We start from the raw sequence: 19,731 nt of genomic DNA, 5'->3' as shown, positions 1-19,731 counted from the left end.
AAGCAGCGTCACTGGAGCTCTCTGCTTGGTGTGGACACCAACCTAGCTGGGTAGAGAGGCATGCCCTCTTGGGTTTGGAAAGTGGACACAAGTGGTGAAGCCTTGAGTGGGTTAAGGGTGGTTCTGGGAGGGGAGAATCAGAATAAGAGCTGGATAATGGGTTCCTGTCTCAGTTGTATAGCCTAGCCTGGCCTGTGACAGGCAGAGGCTAGACTGAAGCTGGCAGAAGACATTCCAGCTCGGGCAACTGGGGTGAGTAGGGGGTATACAGGTCAGGTGGTGGGTTTTTGTGTTTTTTTTTCTTAATATATTTTTATTGATTTCAGAGAGGAAGGGAGAGGGAGAGCTAGAAACATCAGTGATGAGAGAGAATCATTGGTGGGCTGCCACCTGTACACCCCATACTGGGGAGCAAGCCTGCAACCCAGGCATGTGCCCTTGACTGGAATCAAACCCAGGACCCTTCAGTCCACAGGCTGAGCCAAACCAGCTAGGGCTCTTTTTTTTTTTTTTTAATACCCAAGGAGTGAGGATATTTTTTTCCATTGATTTCTAGAGAGAGTGAAAGGGATGGGGGGGGAGGGAGAGAAACATCTATGTGAGACACACATTGATTGGTTGCCTCTCACAGGCACCCCAACTGGAGGTAGGGATTGGACCTGCAATCCTTGACCAGGAATTGAACCTTTGACCCTCCAGTGTGCTGGGTGACACTAGCTACTGAGCAACACTGGCTAGGACAGGGTTTCTTTTTATTATAGTAAGATATATGTAAAATTTACTATTGTAACCATTTGTAATTACATCTGAATGGCATTAAGTGTGGTCATGTGCATGGAGGGGTGGTGGTTTTGAAAAGGCAGATGTCCCTGGATTTAGGAGTAGGCCTGGGGTTCCAGCCAGAAGGCAGGTGGGGCTGAGGTCAAGACAGCCATTAGAAAGGCCTGGAGGGCTACAGCTCCTCCCTGCACACTTGGCCTCTCTCTAGTTAATCCAGGACCAGGTGGTCTGAGCCCTTGTGCTGGGAGGATGGGATCCAGACTTTGTGCCCAGCTCTTTCAACCCTAGTGCTGAAGGTACCCACCCACCTGCCCCTGGCGCACCCCAAGCCCTTGAGTCTCCTGGGTTCTAAGCACTCGCCACGCTCTTGGGTGCCAGGAGAGCAGCGAACAGCGGTCTTGCTCTCTGGGTGGGCACAGTGGAGGTCAGACTGATGAGGGCAATGTACAACATGGCACAGGCTGCTCTGAGGATGCTACAACCTCTTATCCTCACCTTGGGTCTCAGCAGAGGGGAGTTCCCAGGTGGAAGCTCCAGGGGCATGGCACAGAGGGTGCCAAAAGAAGACCACCCATGTACCATGAGGGGGCTTGGCCCAGAGGGGACCCACTCCACCTTGAGCCCCCTCACTGTAAAAATAAAACAATGTGGAAAATATTTGTTTACAGAGAAGAAGCAGGGATGCAGGTCAGAGCCATTGCAATCCCTGAGGCGAATTGGATAGGCAAAGCCAACAGATACGGATCCTCCAAGGTCGTGATAGATTCCAGGCCCCTTAGGTTTACCCTACTTACATATTCTTAGGGACTCTCCTGTCTATACCTTGCTTCTGGTCAGTGGAGGAAGACATGGTCATAAGCACCTAGTGTGGGTTGTGGGGTCTCCTAACCCTGCATAGAGGCCCCAGGCTGTCTTGGGGAAGGGACCCTGCAGCTAGAGTAAGCAGGGCTTCTGGGGCTGCCCTCCCTACTCACACTGGGATCTCTGGCCAGGCTCAGGCTACAATCTGGGGGAGGAAAGGCTGGAGAAACTGCTGGCCCTGAAGCCTGCATGGGAGCTCATAGGATCCAGAGCAGAGGAGAGCCTAACCTTGGGGTGCACCCACCCTGGGTTTCACCAGCAAGTCCTGGACCCTCACTGCATCATGTGGAAATGTGGGTATCCTCTCTCGGGTAGCAGGCTGCTCAGTAGCTGGGTGCACTTTCCTGGGTCTGGGAGCTGGGGAGCTTCCTAGAGGAGGTGGTGCCCTGTATAATTCAGGCACGTGGGGAAGGGATATGCAGGGGAAGTGCCTCCCGTGGGAAGAGGATGGAGGCCACAGTGGCGTTTGGGATGTGGAGATGGAATGGTTCTCAGACTTGATAGTGTCTGAGTTATTAGAGGACTTGTTAAAACAGGTTGCTCTTCCCTCTTTCCTGCATCTGCCAGCTTCCCTCCTGCCTTTGTCCTTTTGCCCATATCACCCTGCCTGCCTGACTTCCACACTGAGCACCTGTGGGGCTGCCCTCCTAGGGAGGTTGTGCAAGGGGCACCCCGTGCTGTGCCATCCAGGAGCGGAGCAGTGGTAAGGGGATTTCTCCCACCATGACCGGGGCCACCTTTTATTTTTGAGATATAATCAATAACTATATTAGTTTCAGGTGTACAACATAATGACTTGACACTTGTACGTTGCTAAATGATCACCACAATAAGCCTAGTTAACATCCATCACCACACAGTCACAAAATTTTTTTCTTGTGGTCAGAACTTTTAAACTCTACTGTCAGCAACTTTCAAATGTAGAATACAGTATTGTATATATAATAATACTGTATAATACAACACAGTATTATGTTTTCCTGGGCCTCCTGAGGCTTCAAGTCTCTCCTTTGGGACACTTGCCCCCCCCCCCCCGTGTCCCCCAAAGGTCCAGCATGTCTGTGACTTATAACCAATCTGCGTGGCGCCCCCCCCAGTCAGGCCCAGCCTCTCCCTACTGAAGAGAGCACAATGTGTTTACCACTTACTTTGTTAATCTCAGTCTTCTCTCTGGGTCACTTTCTTTCTGCCTCAAGTACATTCTGTAGTAGAGTCAGGATTGGGTGAGGCAAGTAAGGCACCAGGAACACAAAATTGAAAGATGTGCAGGGGCTGCAGTCTAGATAATTTATTCTGCCCTTTTAAAAAAAATCCCCAGCAACCTGGGCATGTGCTCTGACCAGGAATTGAACCCTGACCTCCTGGTTTATAGGTCAATGCTCAACCACTGGGGCTAATGATTGCATTTTACTTTTTGATGGCTATATTCTTCATTTCTAAAAGTTCTTTTTCACATGTGTTATGTCATTTTTTATATTTTATGGCTCCCTGCAGGTATGTAAAATCTTGTCTCTAATCTTGTATACATAGTAAGCTTACTTGTAATTTAATCTGACATCTTCTGTGCCTGACACTTTTGTGGGTCAGTTCTGCTGACTTGGACTTGTGTGTCTGCTGGCTTTCATACGTGGTGCCTTATTTCCATGTGCTCTGTGAGTTTGACGCTTGTTGCCTTTTGTGGCCTATAATGAAGTGCCTTTATCAAGGGAGGATTTATTTGCCAGGTGCCTGGTATCTACGAGAGAAGTCCAGGATAATTTTAAATGAAACCCACAGCCTGAGAAATCTGTGGGGGATCACTCAGGTGATAGGAATTTGGACTGCAAAGCCAGAAAGTGTCAGCATGTGATTTCTATTTTTCAGTGGGTTATGTTCTCTTTTCTGCTGAACAATATGGTTTGTTTTTGTTTTTTTTTTACCAGCCCCCAAGCTTGGGAAAAATGAATTGTCCAGTGGGTGTAGTCCACTGCTTTTTGGGGCCCTAGCTTTATGCGCAAGAGTCACATCACCCTATGTTGGTGCTTTTAACCCATGAGCCCATGAAGAAGAAAATCCCAGCTTACTGTAAGTTTGCTAGTTTGGCAAAAACGTCAGGACCCAAGTAGTTTCAGTGCTGTGATTACCTCTCTGGGTTTCTCACCTTTACTGGTTTTTGGCCTGAAAATTCCTTAGATCTCATTTGCTCTTTGATGCCTTTAAGAAGATTTAAACCAGTTATCCAGTAGCTTATTTTCCCAGGTTGGAAATAGCAGTTCAAATCAGGCAAAGCCTTAGAACAGTGACAGGGCCCAGAGGCCTGAAGGAAGAGCTGGGTGTATCTGGAGGAAGGTTCTCCACCCCCTATACACACACATCAAAAAAAGAAAAAATGGCCCTAACTCTTTGGCTCAGTGGATAGAGCGTCGGCCTGTGGACTGAGGAGTCCTAGGTCAATTCTGGTCAAGGGCAAATGCCCAGGTTGTGGGCTCAATCCCCAGTAGGGGGTATACAGGAGGCAGCGATCAATTATTCTTTCTCATCATTGATGTTTCTCTCTCTCCCCCTCTCCCTTCCTCTCTGAAATCAATTAAAATATATTTTTTAAAAAGACAAAAAATGAGCAGTAATTTCAATGTATAAAATGGATTGATTGGAGAAACCAAGATGGCGGCATAGGTTAAACACCTGAACTTGCTGCCTCGCACAACCACTTCAAAACTACAACTAAAAGACAAAACGGACATCATCCAGAACCACAGGAAGGCTGGCTGACTGGAAGTTCTACAACTAGAAGGAAAAAGAAAAGCACACTGAGACTCAGAGGAGCTGCAGAAGTAAAGTACAGATGTACAGAGGCGCGCACACAGAAAGGGCTGGCAACTGAGTACGCGATTGTCTTTCTCAATCAGGAGGGCGAGACTCTGGGGACTCAGACTCATACGGGGAGAAACTGGACTGTGGCATCGGGCGGAACTTGAGGGCGGCTTTCTCTCAGAGGTGCCTGCAGCGATTACCGAGGGACACTGAGACCTGGGGCCTCTTAGGGCAGGGCCGACAGGAAGCCATTGCTGTTTGCTCCACCCTGTTTATTCCCTGAGACCCCGTCCCATCCAAGCTGTGTGCAGAGGCTTTTGCATATGAATGGCCTGGTCCTTTGAAATCTAAAATTACCTAACAAACTGCAGCTGGGTCAGACAGACCCAGAACATCCAAAAGAAGGGCCAAGGCCCCACAGCAGCTTGCATTGCCTCACAGCTGGGCCTCATCTGGGCACCTCCAAACCCCAAACAAAGAAGAGGAATCTGCAGATCTCTCCGTAGCTCCTGCTGGGTGGCCTGCAGATCTCTCCGTAGCTCCTACTGGGGATTGAGCCCACAACCTGGGCAGAGACCAAATTAGCACCTCCTTGGAGATCCAAGAGCCAGTGTACCCAGTGATCAGAGTGGGGCCATCCAGATTACAACTCCTCAGATCCATAAGGGACACACTCAGGGGCCAGACTCAGTGAGCACCAAAGCCCCACTGACGCAAGTCTTGCCTCATAAGGGTGTCTCCAGCACAGAATTCTCCCATAGTAGACACAGCTGATCCTCACAGCCAGTTGGCCTGGAGGTCAATTCCTCCCAGTGATACCAACAACAATCAAGGCTTAACTACAACAAGACTGCACACAGCCCACAAAGGGGTGCACCAAGAGTGTCCACTCAGGTAACTGAGGAGGCTAAGCCATTGGGCCCTATAGGACACCTAGCACACAAAGCCACTCTGTCAACACAGGGAAGCAGCCAAAATGCAGAGGCAAAGAAACAGGTCACAAATGAAAGAAATGGAGGATATAGAGTTCAAAGCCATGGTTATAAGGTTTTTCAAGAAGTTTCTAGAAACCACCGATAATTGAAAAAGGACCAACTAGAAATTAAGCATACACTGACTGAAATAAAGAATAATATACAGAGATCCAACAGCAGACTAGAGGATCGCAAGAATCAAGTCAAAGATTTGAAATACGAAGAAGCAAAAAACACCCAACTGGAAAAGCAAAAAGAAAAAAGAATCCAAAAATATGAAGACAGTGTAAGGAGCCTCTGGGACAACTTCAAGCGTACCAACATCCGAATTATGGGGGTGCCAGAAGAAGAGAGAGAGCAAGATACTGAAAACCTATTTGAGGAAATAATGACTGAAAACTTCCCCCACCTGGTGAAAGAAATAGACTTGCAAGTCCAGGAAGCACAGAGAACCCCAAACAAAAGGAATCCAAAGAGGACCACACCAAGACACATCATAATTAAAATGACAAGAGCAAAAGACAGAGAGAATATTAAAAGCAGCAAGAGAAAAACAGTTACCTACAAGGGTGATTTCCCAACAGAAACTATGCAGGCCAAACGGGAATGGCAAGAAATATTCAAAGTGATGAATAGCAAGAACCTACAACCAAGATTACTCTACCCAGCAAAGCTATCATTCAGAATTGAAGGTCAGATAAAGAGCTTCACAGATAAGAAAAAGCTAAAGGAGTTCATCACCACCAAACCAGTATTATATGAAATGCTGAAAGGTATTCTTTAAGAAGAGGAAGAAGAAAAAGGTAAAGATAAAAATGATGAACAACAAACACATATCTATCAAGTGAATCTAAAAATTAAGTGGATAAAAAATCTGATGAACAGAATAAACTGGTGAATATAATAGAATCAGGGGCATAGAAAGGGAGTGGACTGACAATCCTCAGCGGAGGGGAAAGGGGTGTGGGGGTGCAGGAAGAGACTGGACAAAAATCATGCACCTATGAATGAGGACAGTGGAGGGAGGGTAAGGGCATGGGTGGGGTGGGAACCAGGTGGAGGGGAGCTATGGGGGTTAGAAAGAGGAACAACTGTAATAATTTGAACAATAAAGATTTATTTTTTAAAAAAGGATTGATTGCCTTCTACAGGTCTATAGAAGAAGGGCTTCTATGGGTTACTTTAATAACAGAAGTGGGCAAAGGGCACAAATGGGCGATGCCCACAGAGCAGTAGAGATGGAGACAACAATACTTTTGCAAATGATTGAATAAGTGGAAGCTACCAACCATGGAGAACAGAAGAGGGGATGCAGGTACCAGCCTTTTGCTAATGAAACTGTAAGGAAGGAGATTTTGGTAATATTATCAAAAAGCCATAGCATTGGACATACCATTACCCCAGGAATTCCACTTCTATAAAAATGCCCCAAGGAAAAATTATGTTTGTATGTTTGTGTGCAACATTTTAGCTACAAATATTCAGGGCAAGGTTTCTGCAAATTATTTGTATAAATAAAAATCATATATACAAGTGAAAAATTACTCATACTCCCAACCACTTTCCTTTTCTGGGATTATATAAAGTTTGTTGACAATTTCCTTCTCTGTCCTTTTAGTCCCATGCTTGTGGAAAACTGCCAACATTTAGTGTGTATTTTCAAGTTTTCTTGTGATTATATCAATATAAAAATTGATTTATACTCTATACGTTGACCTGCAGCATGCTGTTATATAAATGTCTTGGCATTGTTCATGTCTCTGCCCAAAGGCTGACCTCATTTATAAGTATTTCTCTCTTGGATCGCGACCAGCATGGCTAGAGACTGGACAGGAGTCCTGAGCAGGAGCAATGGGGGATTGAGAAAATGAAAGAGACAGACACAGAGACAGTAGGGAAAGCTGGGACTGGGCGGGACAGCTGGCCCTCTGATGGAGAGACAGTGACCCAGAGCCAGTGCAGCATGTTTATTTCATACAGTATGATTCCAGGAAGTTTTACTAGAGTTTAAGACAAAGGAAATTATGTGAAATCATGGTTAAAGATCAAGCTGTAATTCTTCATTCTTGTGGCTTCTTTGTAATTGTCACTCCTGGCTGAGTCCAGACAATTGTGTTCGTTCCTTGCACCTGGCTGAACTTAGATAATGAAACCCATCTCCTGGCACCTGAGCTAAGGGTCAGGCTGACAACATACCTGCCTCTGGCACGGTATGTTTCCAGGACATGGCTCTGCCTATGCCACTGACTCAGCTGACAATAATGAAAGAAAGGCTCATGTGCCTTCCCAGGTGCTCTCTACACTCATTCTCTGACATGGCTATGTGATTCTACCATAATTATTTAACTTCTCTCCTATTATTTCTTTGTTCTAATAAACAGTTCTGCAAAGTACATCACTGTACATAACATCTTCATATATGCGTGCCACTATTTTCTGTAGGATAAATTCCCAGAAGCAGGATTGCAGGCTTAGAGAATTTGCACTTTTTGGATTTAAAGGATAAGACCAGTGGTGTGCTAGTGCCTGCTTAGATGATCTCATGTTGAATTTTCAGGAATTCGGATAGTTGATTGTTAAACACAACCACTATTAAAAATTAAATTATGTTAATTTATAAATAAATAGGTCATGTTAAAAACAAAGCTAATAGCCCAACTGGCATGGCTCAGTGGTTGAGCGTTAACCTATGAACCAGGAGGTCACGGTTCAATTCCCAGTCAGGGCACATGCCTAGGTTGCAGGCTCAATCCCCAGTAGGGGGTGTGCAGGAGGCAGTCAACAATGATTTTTCTCTCATCATTGATGTTTCTATCTCTCTCTTCCTCTCTGAAATCAATAAAAATATATTTTTAAAAAAGCAGATCAACCAAAGGACTTATATGCATGCATATAAGCCCAACCAATGAACACAGACAACAGGGGGGTGAGGGCATGAGTGGGGTTTGGGGGGTTAAAGGGGGGATGAGGACACATATGTAATACCTTAATCAATAAAGCAATTAAAGATTGAAAAAAATCCTAAAAAAAACCCCAAATACAAACAAAAACAAAAAACAAAAAAGCTCATAAATACTGAAAACTCATTACTTTCTAATTATGCTACTACATTTTACTGTTACCTATGTTCACATCTCTTTTATCTGGACAATAGAAATACAACATAATAGCAGCTGTTGTGCATCTCTTTCTGATTTCCTGTTCAGTGATAGCATATTGATAGTTTGAAATCAACCATGATGGCAATATTTACACCATGGAAATTGGCAAATGCTACGAATCAGCCCTCCTCTCCTTTTTCCAAAGTACCATTTCCAGGGGTCCTCAAACTACGGCCTGCAGGCCACATGCGGCCTGCCAAAGACATTTATCTGGCCTGCCGGGTGCCGCTGCCTGTCCTGCTTAGCAGCCGACTCGTCCTGGGCCCGCAGTGCGCATAGGAATTTGTTCATAGTTTTTTTTTAAACTATAGTCCGGCCCTCCAACTGTCTGAGGGACAGTGAACTGGCCCCCTGTTTAAAAAGTTTGAGGACCCCTGTCTGGCCTACAACTGTATACAACTGAATTAAAGTTATATATTACTTAAAAGTTATATGCTAAGTTATACTCCTAGCAGAAGTGTATTTGGGTCTTGCTTTTTAAATATTTTTTTCATTACAGGTATCTCGTGGTTATTGAGCATTTTCATTTCTATTGCTTTGTGTATCATTGCAAATGTCTTGGCCATTAGTATACTGCGAGTTGCCTGTTATTGGCTTATTTTTCTATTGGGTTGACTGACTTTAAAAAGAAAAAGGTGGAGGAGAGGAGGATGAGGAAAAAATTTGGAGGTCTAGTGGTAATAACTTTTTTTTTTACTTGCAAAGATATTTATTGCAGTGTTGTTCATAGGGGGAAAGTATTAGAAACAAAATGTTACAGCCCATAAAAGTGGAATGGTTTGAAAAATATGACATAGCCACATCATGGAATATTATGTGAACATTAAAGGACAATGAATTATGATTCAAAGGCACACACCTTGGTTGCAGGTTCCCTGGCCGTGGTTGGGGTGTGTGCAGGAGGCAACCAATCGATGTGTCTCTATCACATCAATATTTCTCTCTGTCTCTCCCTCTCCCTTCCACTCTCTCTAAAAATCAATGGAAAAATATCCTCAGGTGAGGATTAACAACAACAACAAAAAGACAATGAATTAGAGCTATTCCAGGGGACTTAGAAGAGTTTCCTTGAGGCAGAAAAGTATTTGTAATATAATCCCATTTTCAATGTTCCATGTGTTGTGTGTGTATATGTAAAATGGCTAGGGGGAGCCCCAGCTGGCATGGCTCAGTGGTTGAGCATCAACCTGTGAACCAGGAGGTCACGGTTCAATTCCTGGTCAGGGCACATGCCTGAGTTGTGGCCTTGATCCCTAGTAGGGACGTGCAGGAGGCAGCTGATCAACAATTTTCTCTCATTATTGATGTGGTAATAACCTTTTTTCTGCTGTTTGTAGCAAATATTTTTCTTCCAGTTTCTCTTTTAACTTTGCTTATATTTTTCTCTCTCCATATTGAGTATTTTTCTCTTTATACTAGAGGCCTGGTGCACAAAATTCGTGCACGAGGGGGGGGTGGCAGGCGGGTCCCTCAGCCCAGCCTGCACCCTCTCCAATCTGGGACCCCTCAAGGGATGTCCAACTGCCCATTTAGACCTGATCCCGGTGGGATCGGGCCTAAAGGGGCAGTCAGACATCCTTCTCACAATCCAGGACTGCTGGCTCCCAACTGCTCGCCTGCCTGCCTTCCTGATTGCCCCCTAACCACTTCTGCCTGCCAGCCTGATCACCCCCTAACCACTCCCCTGCCAGCCTGATTGATGTCTAACTGCTCCCCTGCCAGCCTGTTTGCCCCCAACTTCCCTCCTCTGCCGGCCTGGTAATCCCTAACTGCCCTCCCTTGCAGGCCTGGTCCCTCCAAACTGCCCTCCCCTGCTGGCCTGATCGCCCACAACTGCCCTCCCTTGAAGGCCTGGTCCCTCCCAAATGCCCTCCCCTGCTGGCCATCTTGTGGTGGCCATCTTGTGTCCACATGGGGGCAGGATCTTTGACCACATGGGGACAGCCATCTTGAGTGTTGGAGTGATGGTCAATCTGCATATTACTCTTTTATTAGATAGGATAGAGGCCTGGTGCATGGGTGGGGGCCAGCTGGTTTGCCCTGAAGGGTGTCCTGGATCACGGTGGGGGTTCCCTTGGGGCGTGGGGCGGCCTGGGCGAGGGGCCTGTGGTGGTTTGCAGGCCGGCCACGCCCCCTGGTGACCCAAGCAGAGGCCCTGGGATCTGAAATTTATTTATCTTCTATAATTGAAACTTTGTAGCCTTAAGCAGAGGCCTGGGCCCACCAGGGTGTGCGGAAAGCTTGGCTTCCTCCATCGCCGAGGAAACCCAAGCCTCCCTCCTGCTCTCTGTGGCTGCAGCCATCTTGGTTGGGTTTAATTTGCATACTCACTCCTGATTGGTTAGTGGGCGTGGTTTGTGGGTATAGTGGAGTGATGCTAATTTGCATATTACTCTTCTATTAGATAGGATAGTCCAATGTGCCCAGTTTTTCCATTGTCACTTTGAGGATATTATTTCTTTAAAAAAAAAAATCTCTAAATGTCCCTAGAACTATATATTAAATATTACCTTGTTACATTTCTGAATGGGGCTGTTCTGCCATTGTGTGTTTATATCTGTTTGTGTGTGGTTTGTCAATATGTGTGTGTGTCACAAGTATGCTCTTGTATCTGACTCCCATGTCCTCCATTTGTTCACACATAGTTTTCCCAGTGTCAAATGGGAATTGAAGGAATAATAGATGTGCTCGACCCACTAGGATACATAAAAATGTACAGTAAGTGGAGTAGTTACTGCATTTTCTTAAGTTTCTACAGTGACCATGGTTGGTTTAATGAGGAAAAGTTTTTTAAAGAAAGCAGTTCTGATCTCTGTCTCCTTAGAAGTGTGGATGTAGGCAGGACTCTGGTCCAGCTCCCCCTAAGTTACTGGGTGCTGGGACAGGACGACCTCCTTCCACCAGGTCCAGAGTCTGGCAAATGCGGGCTTCACCCCAAGCCTCCTAGATCCCCAAAGTCCCCAAAATCCTTTTAGAGCTGCTGTGTACTATTGTGCAAGTTGGGCTCTGAGTAAGTCCTATCCACACCAGCAGAGGGCGCCATTCCCTAATTTTCTCTGGGGCTGTGCCCCGCCACCGGGTACCCCGCCCTCAATTCTAGGTGAGTGAGGGACGAGGTCCTGCGTACCTAGATTTGTGTGGAGTGCCCCGAAGCGAGTAGCTCTGGGAAGGGGCCAGGCCTGGTCAGCTAGGGCAAGCCCATGACCCCCGACATACTCCCGAGGGGCTGAAGCCTTTGGCCTGCTTTCCAAGTGGCTGCAGCCAAGGGCATGGTGGGTGGAGGTTTACAATATGGCATTTGAAACGTCTCAGGCTGCCGAGGGTGAGATGACCTGAATCTCCCCCTCAGCCACTCAGGGCATCCAGCGAACGCGGTCCAGGGGCGCGCCCAGATCTGAACACGGCTGGATGTGCAGCTCAGGCCTCTTCAGATCCCCACCTTTCCTTCGGTGCGAGGGCAGCACCTTCCCAAACCCCATCAGGACCCTGGCGCGCACCCCCAGAGAACACAAGAGCGCACGCAGGGTGAGGCTTTCTTTCAGGGACTTTACTCAAACACTGAGCAGTCTTAAGAAGAGAAACCTGGGGGCTCCCGCTATTACCCACCCCTAGTTTAGCGATAGCTGGAGGCCAGCGCCAAAATCACGTGGCTCAGAAACTTGTCCAGCGAGGCCTGCAGGGCGGGGCTGAAGTCTCCGGGGTAGTGCCGGGCGAGGGTCACGAGCAGGCAGTGGCCCAATAGCTGCGGAGGGATGGAGTCATCCCCACCGTTGTCCATCTGTCCCCCCACATCCTTCCTTGTGAACTCCTCCCCCTCCTGGCGAGAGGGTCCAGCCCCCACCACACTTGCTCACCTTGAAGTTGGCCGGGTTCACTCGGAGCTTGTGCGCGTGCAGGTCGCTCAGAGCCGACAGGGCACGGGGCAGGTCGTCCAGGTGGTCCACGGCCAGGGTCAGCGCGTCAGCCACCTTCTGGCCGTGGGCTTTGACCTGGGTGGAGCCGGGGCTCAGGTCCAGGTGGGCGAAGTATGTCTTGGTGGAGGGGAAGGCCAGGAAGGTCCTTTGGGAGGAATGGCTAGTGAGGTGCGCCCCTGGAGTCGGGGCTTGAGGAGGAGGACATCGGGAGGGCAGGGATCCATCCCCTGGGCGAGCAGGAAGGCAGGTGAGCCCGGAGGGCGCTAGGGCCTGTCCGCACCTCTCCAGGGCCTCCGTCGTGTAGACGCCCACGTTGTTATTCAGTTTTCTCCACAGAGCGCGCACTGCAGCCTGGTCCGCCGCCGCCAGCGCCATCGTGTAGCCGCCGGCCCCCCGAACGAGCTAAGGCGATGGCTGCGCCTGCGCCAAACGGCCAGCAGGTCCGCATGGCCTCTAGTGGGCGCCACGCTGCAGAGTCTGGTCCAGAGGGATCCAGTAGCGTCCAATCTCCATCTGCTCTGACCTGGAACCTTTCCAATCGCTCTGGACCCTGAGGCCCCCGTTTTTGTAGTGTTTATTGTATGGAAACTAATACTTAATACATATTATCAGGTAACACAACTTTTTAGCATAGTTTAGCATTGCGTGTCAGCTTATTCTACCTTGCATGGCTACTATGACACCTCCCTTAGTCTATTTTATCATTTATTGTATAAAGTGAATATAACTTCTTCCCAAGGTTGTTGTGTGAATTAAATGGATAAGAAATGGTAAATGGCCCTAACCGGTGTGGCTCAGTGGATAGAGCGTCGGCCTGCGGACGGAAGGGTCCCGGGTTCGATTCCGGTCAAGGGCATGTACCTTGGTTGCGGGCACATCCCCGGTGGGGGGTGTGCAGGAGGCAGCTGATCAATGTTTCTCTCTCATCGATGTTTCTGGCTCTCTATCCCTCTCCCTTCCTCTCTGTAAAATATCAATAAAATATATATTAAAAAAAAAAAAGAAATGGTAAATGCTTCATTTATAGCAGGTATCCCTTTCGGGACAGTGAACATTTATTGTCTAGGGTGTATGGTAATAATAGCTAATGCCTATGTGGCACCACTCTTTTTGTAGTTGTGGTGGTGGAGGTGGTAAAATTTATGTAACATAAAATTTGTCATCTTAGTCATTTTAAAGTAGATAATTTGGTGTCCTTAATTACATTTACACTATTGTACAACCATTACCATTATCCCATTCCAGAACTTTTTCATCATCCCAAATAGAAACTCTGTATCCATTCGCAGTCATTCCATAACCTTCCTGCTCTAGCCCCTGCCAACTACCAACCTGTACTCTGTCCCTGTGGGTTTGCCTGTTCTGAATATTTCATATCAATAGAGCAGGCGTCTTCAAACTACGGCCTGCGGGCCACATGCGGCCCGCCAATGGCATTTATCCGGCCCACTGGGTGCCGCTGCCTGTCCTGCTTAGCAGTCGACTCATCCCGGGCCCGCAGTGCGCATAGGAATTTGTTCATAGTTGTTTTTTTTTCAAAACTATAGTCCGGCCCTCCAACGGTCTGAGGGACAGTGAACTAGCCCCCTGTTTAAAAAGTTTGAGGACCCCTGCAATAGAGTCATGCAGTATATGGTCTTTGGTGTCTGGCTTCTTTCACTTAGCACATTTTCAAGGTTTACCCACCTTGTATTATGTATCTATACGCCTTTGCTTTTTATCGCTGAACAACATTTTATTGTATCACATTTTGTTGGTCTATTGGTTGATGAATGTTTGGGTTGTTCCTTCATTTTTTCCTAATAATAAAATAAGGAAGACCGCCCCTTCTGAGAGCTCAGACTGTGTTGCCAGCTGTGCTAAACACATCGCAAACTGAGGCAGGGGACCTGCTGTCTTATTTTTCAAGGACCACTCTTTTTCATTTTCCCCCCAAGGACCACTCTTGAACCCAGGGAAGAAAGGGCACTGCTTTCAGTTGGAAGCTTGGGACTGGACAGCAGCCAGGACCAGACCCTCAAGCCCTCACTCTGAGGCTGCAGCATTAGAGGCCTGCTCCGTGGGGAGGAAGCACATCAGAGTGCAGGCTCCTTGGCCCTAGTTCTCCTCTCCCCTGCTGCACTGGGGGAATCAGAGGGGCCAGCCTGCAGCAGATGCCCAGCTGGGCCCCAACACTGGGCCTCCAGGCCTGTGATAGCTCTAGGACATCAGTAAATATAGAGTGAGCATCCTGGAGGTGGACCCAGGAGAAAAGGGTGCTTGCAGGAAATTGCCTGGCATCTGCAATTGCACTGCTCAAATCCAGTTTCATCTAGATGTGCATGTATTTGGGAGGCATGTGATGGAGAGAGGAGCGCTCAGTTAGTCCTTGAAAGAGTGTGACCCAGGTGTCTTCCCCACTGTCTGACTCTGGGAGGAGCCATGGGAGAACTTAGATGTCCTGGGCTGGAGACACACCCATTCTGAATGTAAACGCTGCAGAACGTAAAAATGGAAAATGAATTGAGTAAACTCCTGCTGAATAGCGAAAGCTCCAGAATGAAATACTGGAAACACTCCAGGGTGAGAGTGAAGGGTTGCTCAGTGGATCCCAGGAAGTGACAGCAGGACTGGTTCCATTCCCTCCTCTGCCCTTTTCTCCCCTTCCCTCTTCGCCTGCTGCGGAGAGGCCCACGGTCCGAAGCAAGGAGAACCACCCTCACCCCTGGCACGTTCGGGCACAGAGAACAAAGGCCACACAGGCTGCAGCCCACTCAGACTTTATTCAAAGATCAGGATGTGCGGGTGGAGGAGCGCCAAGGGGCCCCGACCCAGGGTAGGGATGGCCGCGGCTCCAGCTTAACGGTACTTGGAGACCAGCACGGTGCTCACGGAGGACAGGAACTTGTCCAGGGAGGCGTGGACGGCAGGGGTGAACTCGCCGGGGTTGTGGCATGCCAGAGTCACCAGCAGGCAGTGGCTCAGAAGCTGTGGGGAGAGGCGGAATAAGGGGGCGTTAGGGCGAGGCCGGCCCGCGCCGCCGCGCCACCTTCTGGAACCCACGGGAGCGCTCGGCCCAGATCTCTGCCGGCCCGGCGCTCGTGCTCACCTTGAAGTTGACGGGGTCCACACGCAGCTTGTAGGCGTGCAGGTCGCTCAGGGCGGACAGGGCGCCAGGCAGGTCATCCATGTGGGCCACGGCGTTACCCAGGGCGTCGCCAACCTTCTTGCCGTGGCCTTTGACCTGGGCAGAGCCGTGGGACAGGTCGAAGTGGGGGAAGTAGGTCTTGGTGGTGGGGAAGCTCAGGAACATCCTGCGAGGAGAGGAGGGTGAGAGGCGGGGTGGAGGCGGGGGCGGGGGTGGGGGTGGGGTGGGGGTGGGGTGGTGCAGGGCAGGGTCATGGGCCTGGGATTCGGGTGAAGGCACTGGCTGGCCTCTGGGGGCAGGTCCGCGCTCTGGACCCTGAGAGCCTGGGATGCGGGCGCTGCTGGCAGGCCGGGGGGCGGGCGCCGGGGGTCGGGGTGGAAGCAGGCAAAGGAGGTCCTCACCTCTCCAGGGCCTCTGCGCCATAGTCGCCAGCATTGGCGCCAACCTTGTCCCAGGCGGCCTTGACGTTGCTCTTGTCAGAGGGAGACAGCACCATGGTGGCTTCTTTCTGAGTCTGTGTGAGGACCAGAAGGGTTGCGGGCGGGGAGTGCGAGGAACTTTTATGCCCGGAGCGCAAGGGGCACGCCCTCCGCGGCCGCGCTCATTGGTTGGATCGGAGCTGGGGATGCGCTGCTTGGCCAGCACGGCAGGGGGCGCCCTGCGCCGAAGCTACATCTGGCTAGAGTAGCGGGGGGCATTGTTCCTGGTTTGTGGAGGCGCCCAGTGTCCTGGGACAGGATATTTCTCCCTCGCAGGATGCGCTGCTTCTGAACCGCTGCATCCAGCTCCCCCGGAAGTAGCATCATCGCTCCCCAGCTGGTGGGGGACGGTTTGCAGAGGTGGGTCGATGCTGGCTCTTCCACTACGTGAGCTCGTGACACCCTTTGGGGTCTCTGAGCTTCCTTAGCCCCAGGTTGCTCTCACCTGAGGACCCGCCCTGGACCTAGGCTTGGTACACGCTGGGCGTGTTTAACGTGGGCAGAATCGGTGAATGAATGGGTTATTGAGTGCGGGAAGGAAGAAAGGCCTGCCTAGTCCAGGACAGAAAGAGACAGACACGTGCACAAAGAGGTCGTTGCTCACATGTTGTCAAGAATTCCTGCCTGGAATCCTTCCTGCTTCCCTTCAGTCTTGATTCTTCCAGCCCCTATCCCCCCCACAAATAATCGTTGTCATTGACCACCAGCCGGGGAGAAACAAATACTGAGGAGCATGGCTGTGGTGGGAGGCCCCGGCTGCAGCTTCTTCTCCCAGGGCGGTGGTCCTGGTGGCCTCTCCTATTCAGGATCCCTGTGAATGACTGTCTCTCTCCATGACTGACCCAATGGTTCTGGTTGACCATGACACCACCCCCACCTGTCCCCCAAATTGTGCCTGACACAAGACTCACTAGGTAAATAGTGGTTGACTTGATCAAGTTGCTGCTTAACAAGAGCTGAGCTTTCAACCTAGCGAGGGACATAGACAGTCATCAGATTATCACACAAGTACAGACAGTCTCAAACCTTATTAAGCCCTAAGGAAGTATGAAGGGAGTGGGTGAGACATTCAAGGATATTTGGGTTAATCTGAGGGTCATGGTGGGCTTCCCTGAGGAAGTGAGATTAGAGGATGAGTAAGTATTAGGTGAAGTAGAGTGGAAGGGGAGCCCCCCTTGGCTTGTAGGGGGACCGAGGGCCTCTGTGGCTTTAGAATGGAGGTGGGTAGGTGTGGGTGTGAAGAAGCTGGCCAGACTCTGAACGATGGGGAAGGGAGGGACTTCTGGAGAAGCAATGAGAAGGGGCAGAAATTCCGGCTGGTGCAGTCCCCTTACTGGTGACTAATGATGGTCCCTTGGTCTAGTTGGTGGGAGGGAGTTCCTGATGATGTTAAACATGAGAATTGGGTGAAGAGAAAGGGAGTGAGAAAACACTGATATGCCCTTTCTTGGGAGCCTGGAGGGAGACTTAGCTTTGGGGGGTGGGTTGGATGGGTTTCCTTCAGTCCACCTCTCTGCCCCCATCCCTCCCCTAGGACTTTCACTCAGGACTTTCCCTGTGTGTCCAGGAGGAATTGATGGTTAAACTGACTTGGACAGAGAAGAAAGCAGCTTAGACAAACCTCAGCAATGCTCCCTTGGGCTCTGCCCTCTGTGTCTGCTCTTACCATTTTGTTCCTCCTGGACCCTTTCCCCACTTCATTCCCTTTTCCCTTCCTACTACTCTTTACTCCTTTTCTGATTCTGTCCACAGCCTCAGGCTCAATCCTGGCTCTGAAGAACAAAAGGGATGACCCGGGGGGCTAAGAAGCACCAAATTTCATTCTTCAGCCGGCCTGGGACAAACCCCTCCTTCTGCATCTTGCTCCAATCCTCCTGCCCCCCTGAGCCCTTTTAAGGCAAGACTTAGAGGACATATCTCAGTCTATAGCTTACACTTCTTATATGGGGAGAGCTCCCACATATAAATAAGGAAAAATGGTTTAAGAGAACACTTGACAGCCAAAACCGGTTTGGCTCAGTGGATAGAGCGTCGGCCTGCGGACTGAAGGGTCCCGGGTTCGATTCCGGTCAAGGGCATGTACCTTGGTTGGGGGCACGTCCCCAGTGGGGGGTGTGCAGGAGGCAGCTGATCGATGTTTCTCTCTCATCGATGTTTCTAACTCTCTATCCCTCTCCCTTCCTCTCTGTAAAAAATCAATAAAAATATATTAAAAAAAGAGAGAACACTTGACAAAGGAAATTAACAAAAATATAGAAATAACCAATACTTTGCCAAAAATGACACAATTGCATAAACTAGTCAGAAGAGATGTAGAGAAGACAAGGTTGAGTGAGAAGAGCAGGTTGCAGACAAATATCTATGTTAGGATGATATTTTCGACAAAAGAAAAGTGTAGTTGTAAATGTAGCTGTGTTCCCTCAGCATAGGATAGGAGCCAGTGGGCTTAGTCCCAAACTCTTCACTTGGGCTTCTGCAGCAGGAGGGGGGGCAGCAGGGCAGAGGGACACTCTCTCATTTGAATAACACAAAAAGTGTATTTGTGTGTGTGTGTGTGTGTGTGTGTGTGTGTGAAAACATAAATGGATTTTAACTTATTTCTTGTTTTTTCCTTTTAAATAAAAGTGAGTTGGGCCCTAGCCGGTTTGGCTCAGTGGATAGAACCTCAGCCTGTGGACTGAAGGGTCCCAGGTTCAATTCCGGTCAAGGGCACATGCCTGGGTTGCAGGCTAGATCCCCAATAGGGGGCGTGTGGGAGGTAGCCCATTCTATCTCTCCCTCTCCCTTCCTCTCTGAAATCAATAAAAATATATTTTAAAAAATAAAAATGAGTTGGACTGTGAGGCCAAGGAAATATGTATGGTGGAGGGGGAAGCAAACTCCTCAACTATTCAGAGTCCCATGTCCCCCCAAAAAGTGGTGAGCAAGGGGTTTGTCACTCTCCCCAAACTTTCATCCAGCATTGTGTGCTGTCCTAGAGATTGGGGCTGGGTTGGGGCACTGGGCTGAGATGGTGTCCCTCAGGTGGCTGCAGAGGCAGGTGGGTGTGGAGCCAGGACTTTAGCACTTGGGACAGGGGACTATTTAACCACAGTATTGCTCACAGTTCCATAGATCAGCTGGGAGACCCCAGGAGCCTCCAGCTACAGAATGGGGACCGTGGCGGTGGGCGGGGGTGGGGTGGCAATGAGCTGGGGGACACAGGGCTGGGAACACTGAGCTATTAATGTGCCTCGTGAAGTGCAGAACAAGGGAGCAAGGTACTCTGCTGAAGGGCTCCCTGCAGTGCACCTTGAGTGCGGCAGGCAACTCCTGCCCTCTCTGCTTCCCACACCATCTGCCACCTGACTGCAGAGGGTTTTTGAGACCCAGGAAGGGTGCTTGGGACTTTGATCCCCATTCCAACCCACCTTCCGTCTGGTGGGGAGGAGGTGGGAGTCCCATAGAAGTTGTCTAGCACCTGCCTTTGCGCCAGGAGAGGCATATTTGGGGAGTTTGGTGGTTTTGCTTTGCTTATTTTGATCTCCATAGTCTGTTTTACAGTGATCAGTCAGAGACACTTCAAAGTGGAAGGCAGTTCTTACACTTCCCACCTCTGCCCCACAGGGGACCCTTGGAAGTCTGGCACCTCCTAGGACCAAA

At 49.3% G+C, this 19,731-nt stretch overlaps 3 protein-coding genes across 4 annotated transcripts in view; 1 reads left to right on the top strand and 2 right to left on the bottom strand.

The window, feature by feature from the left end:
• LUC7L (LUC7 like) overlaps nt 1–13,473 on the top strand; it is a 57,520-nt gene extending 44,047 nt beyond the window's left edge. Inside the window, exon 10 of the mRNA XM_080681618.1 lies at nt 12,820–13,473. Within this exon, the coding sequence (XP_080537744.1) occupies nt 12,820–12,865 (46 nt within the window). The 3' untranslated portion in view covers nt 12,866–13,473. The remainder of the gene's footprint in view (nt 1–12,819) is intronic.
• Nucleotides 12,097–12,911, bottom strand: HBQ1 (hemoglobin subunit theta 1). 2 transcript variants are annotated; one of them, XM_080681626.1, is made up of 3 exons: nt 12,764–12,911; nt 12,424–12,628; nt 12,097–12,311 (listed from the first exon to the last, which is right to left on the bottom strand). In XM_080681626.1, exons 1-3 carry the CDS (start codon nt 12,856–12,858, stop codon nt 12,183–12,185), a joined length of 429 nt encoding a protein of 142 aa, XP_080537752.1. In that variant the 5' UTR covers nt 12,859–12,911; the 3' UTR covers nt 12,097–12,182. The 2 variants fall into 2 exon arrangements, with proteins under 2 accessions (XP_080537752.1, XP_080537751.1); XM_080681625.1 differs by having other exon boundaries at nt 12,424–12,902.
• A 1,753-nt stretch (nt 13,474–15,226) lies between the features above and the next one.
• Nucleotides 15,227–16,350, bottom strand: LOC308254964 (hemoglobin subunit alpha). The gene is made up of 3 exons (XM_080681627.1): nt 16,012–16,350; nt 15,572–15,776; nt 15,227–15,450 (listed from the first exon to the last, which is right to left on the bottom strand). Exons 1-3 carry the CDS (start codon nt 16,104–16,106, stop codon nt 15,322–15,324), a joined length of 429 nt encoding a protein of 142 aa, XP_080537753.1. The 5' UTR covers nt 16,107–16,350; the 3' UTR covers nt 15,227–15,321.
• Nucleotides 16,351–19,731: the final 3,381 nt, after the last annotated feature.

This window comes from Plecotus auritus, assembly GCF_963455305.1.
Source record: "Plecotus auritus genome assembly, chromosome: 7".
Taxonomy (NCBI): domain Eukaryota; kingdom Metazoa; phylum Chordata; class Mammalia; order Chiroptera; family Vespertilionidae; genus Plecotus; species Plecotus auritus.
The sequence above is the reverse complement of the archived record's forward strand: the minus strand, read 5'-3'. Positions and strand labels throughout refer to the sequence as shown.

Coding starts and splice junctions, on each gene's coding strand:
- LOC308254964 (XM_080681627.1), bottom strand. CDS start 16,106: ATGGTGCTGTCTCCCTCTGACAAGAGCAACGTCAAGGCCGCCTGGGAC. Junction 15,777..16,011: donor GGCGCAGAGGCCCTGGAGAG/GTGAGGACCTCC, acceptor CTCTCCTCGCAG/GATGTTCCTGAGCTTCCCCA. Junction 15,451..15,571: donor TGGACCCCGTCAACTTCAAG/GTGAGCACGAGC, acceptor CTCTCCCCACAG/CTTCTGAGCCACTGCCTGCT.
- HBQ1 (XM_080681625.1), bottom strand. CDS start 12,858: ATGGCGCTGGCGGCGGCGGACCAGGCTGCAGTGCGCGCTCTGTGGAGA. Junction 12,312..12,423: donor TGAACCCGGCCAACTTCAAG/GTGAGCAAGTGT, acceptor ATCCCTCCGCAG/CTATTGGGCCACTGCCTGCT.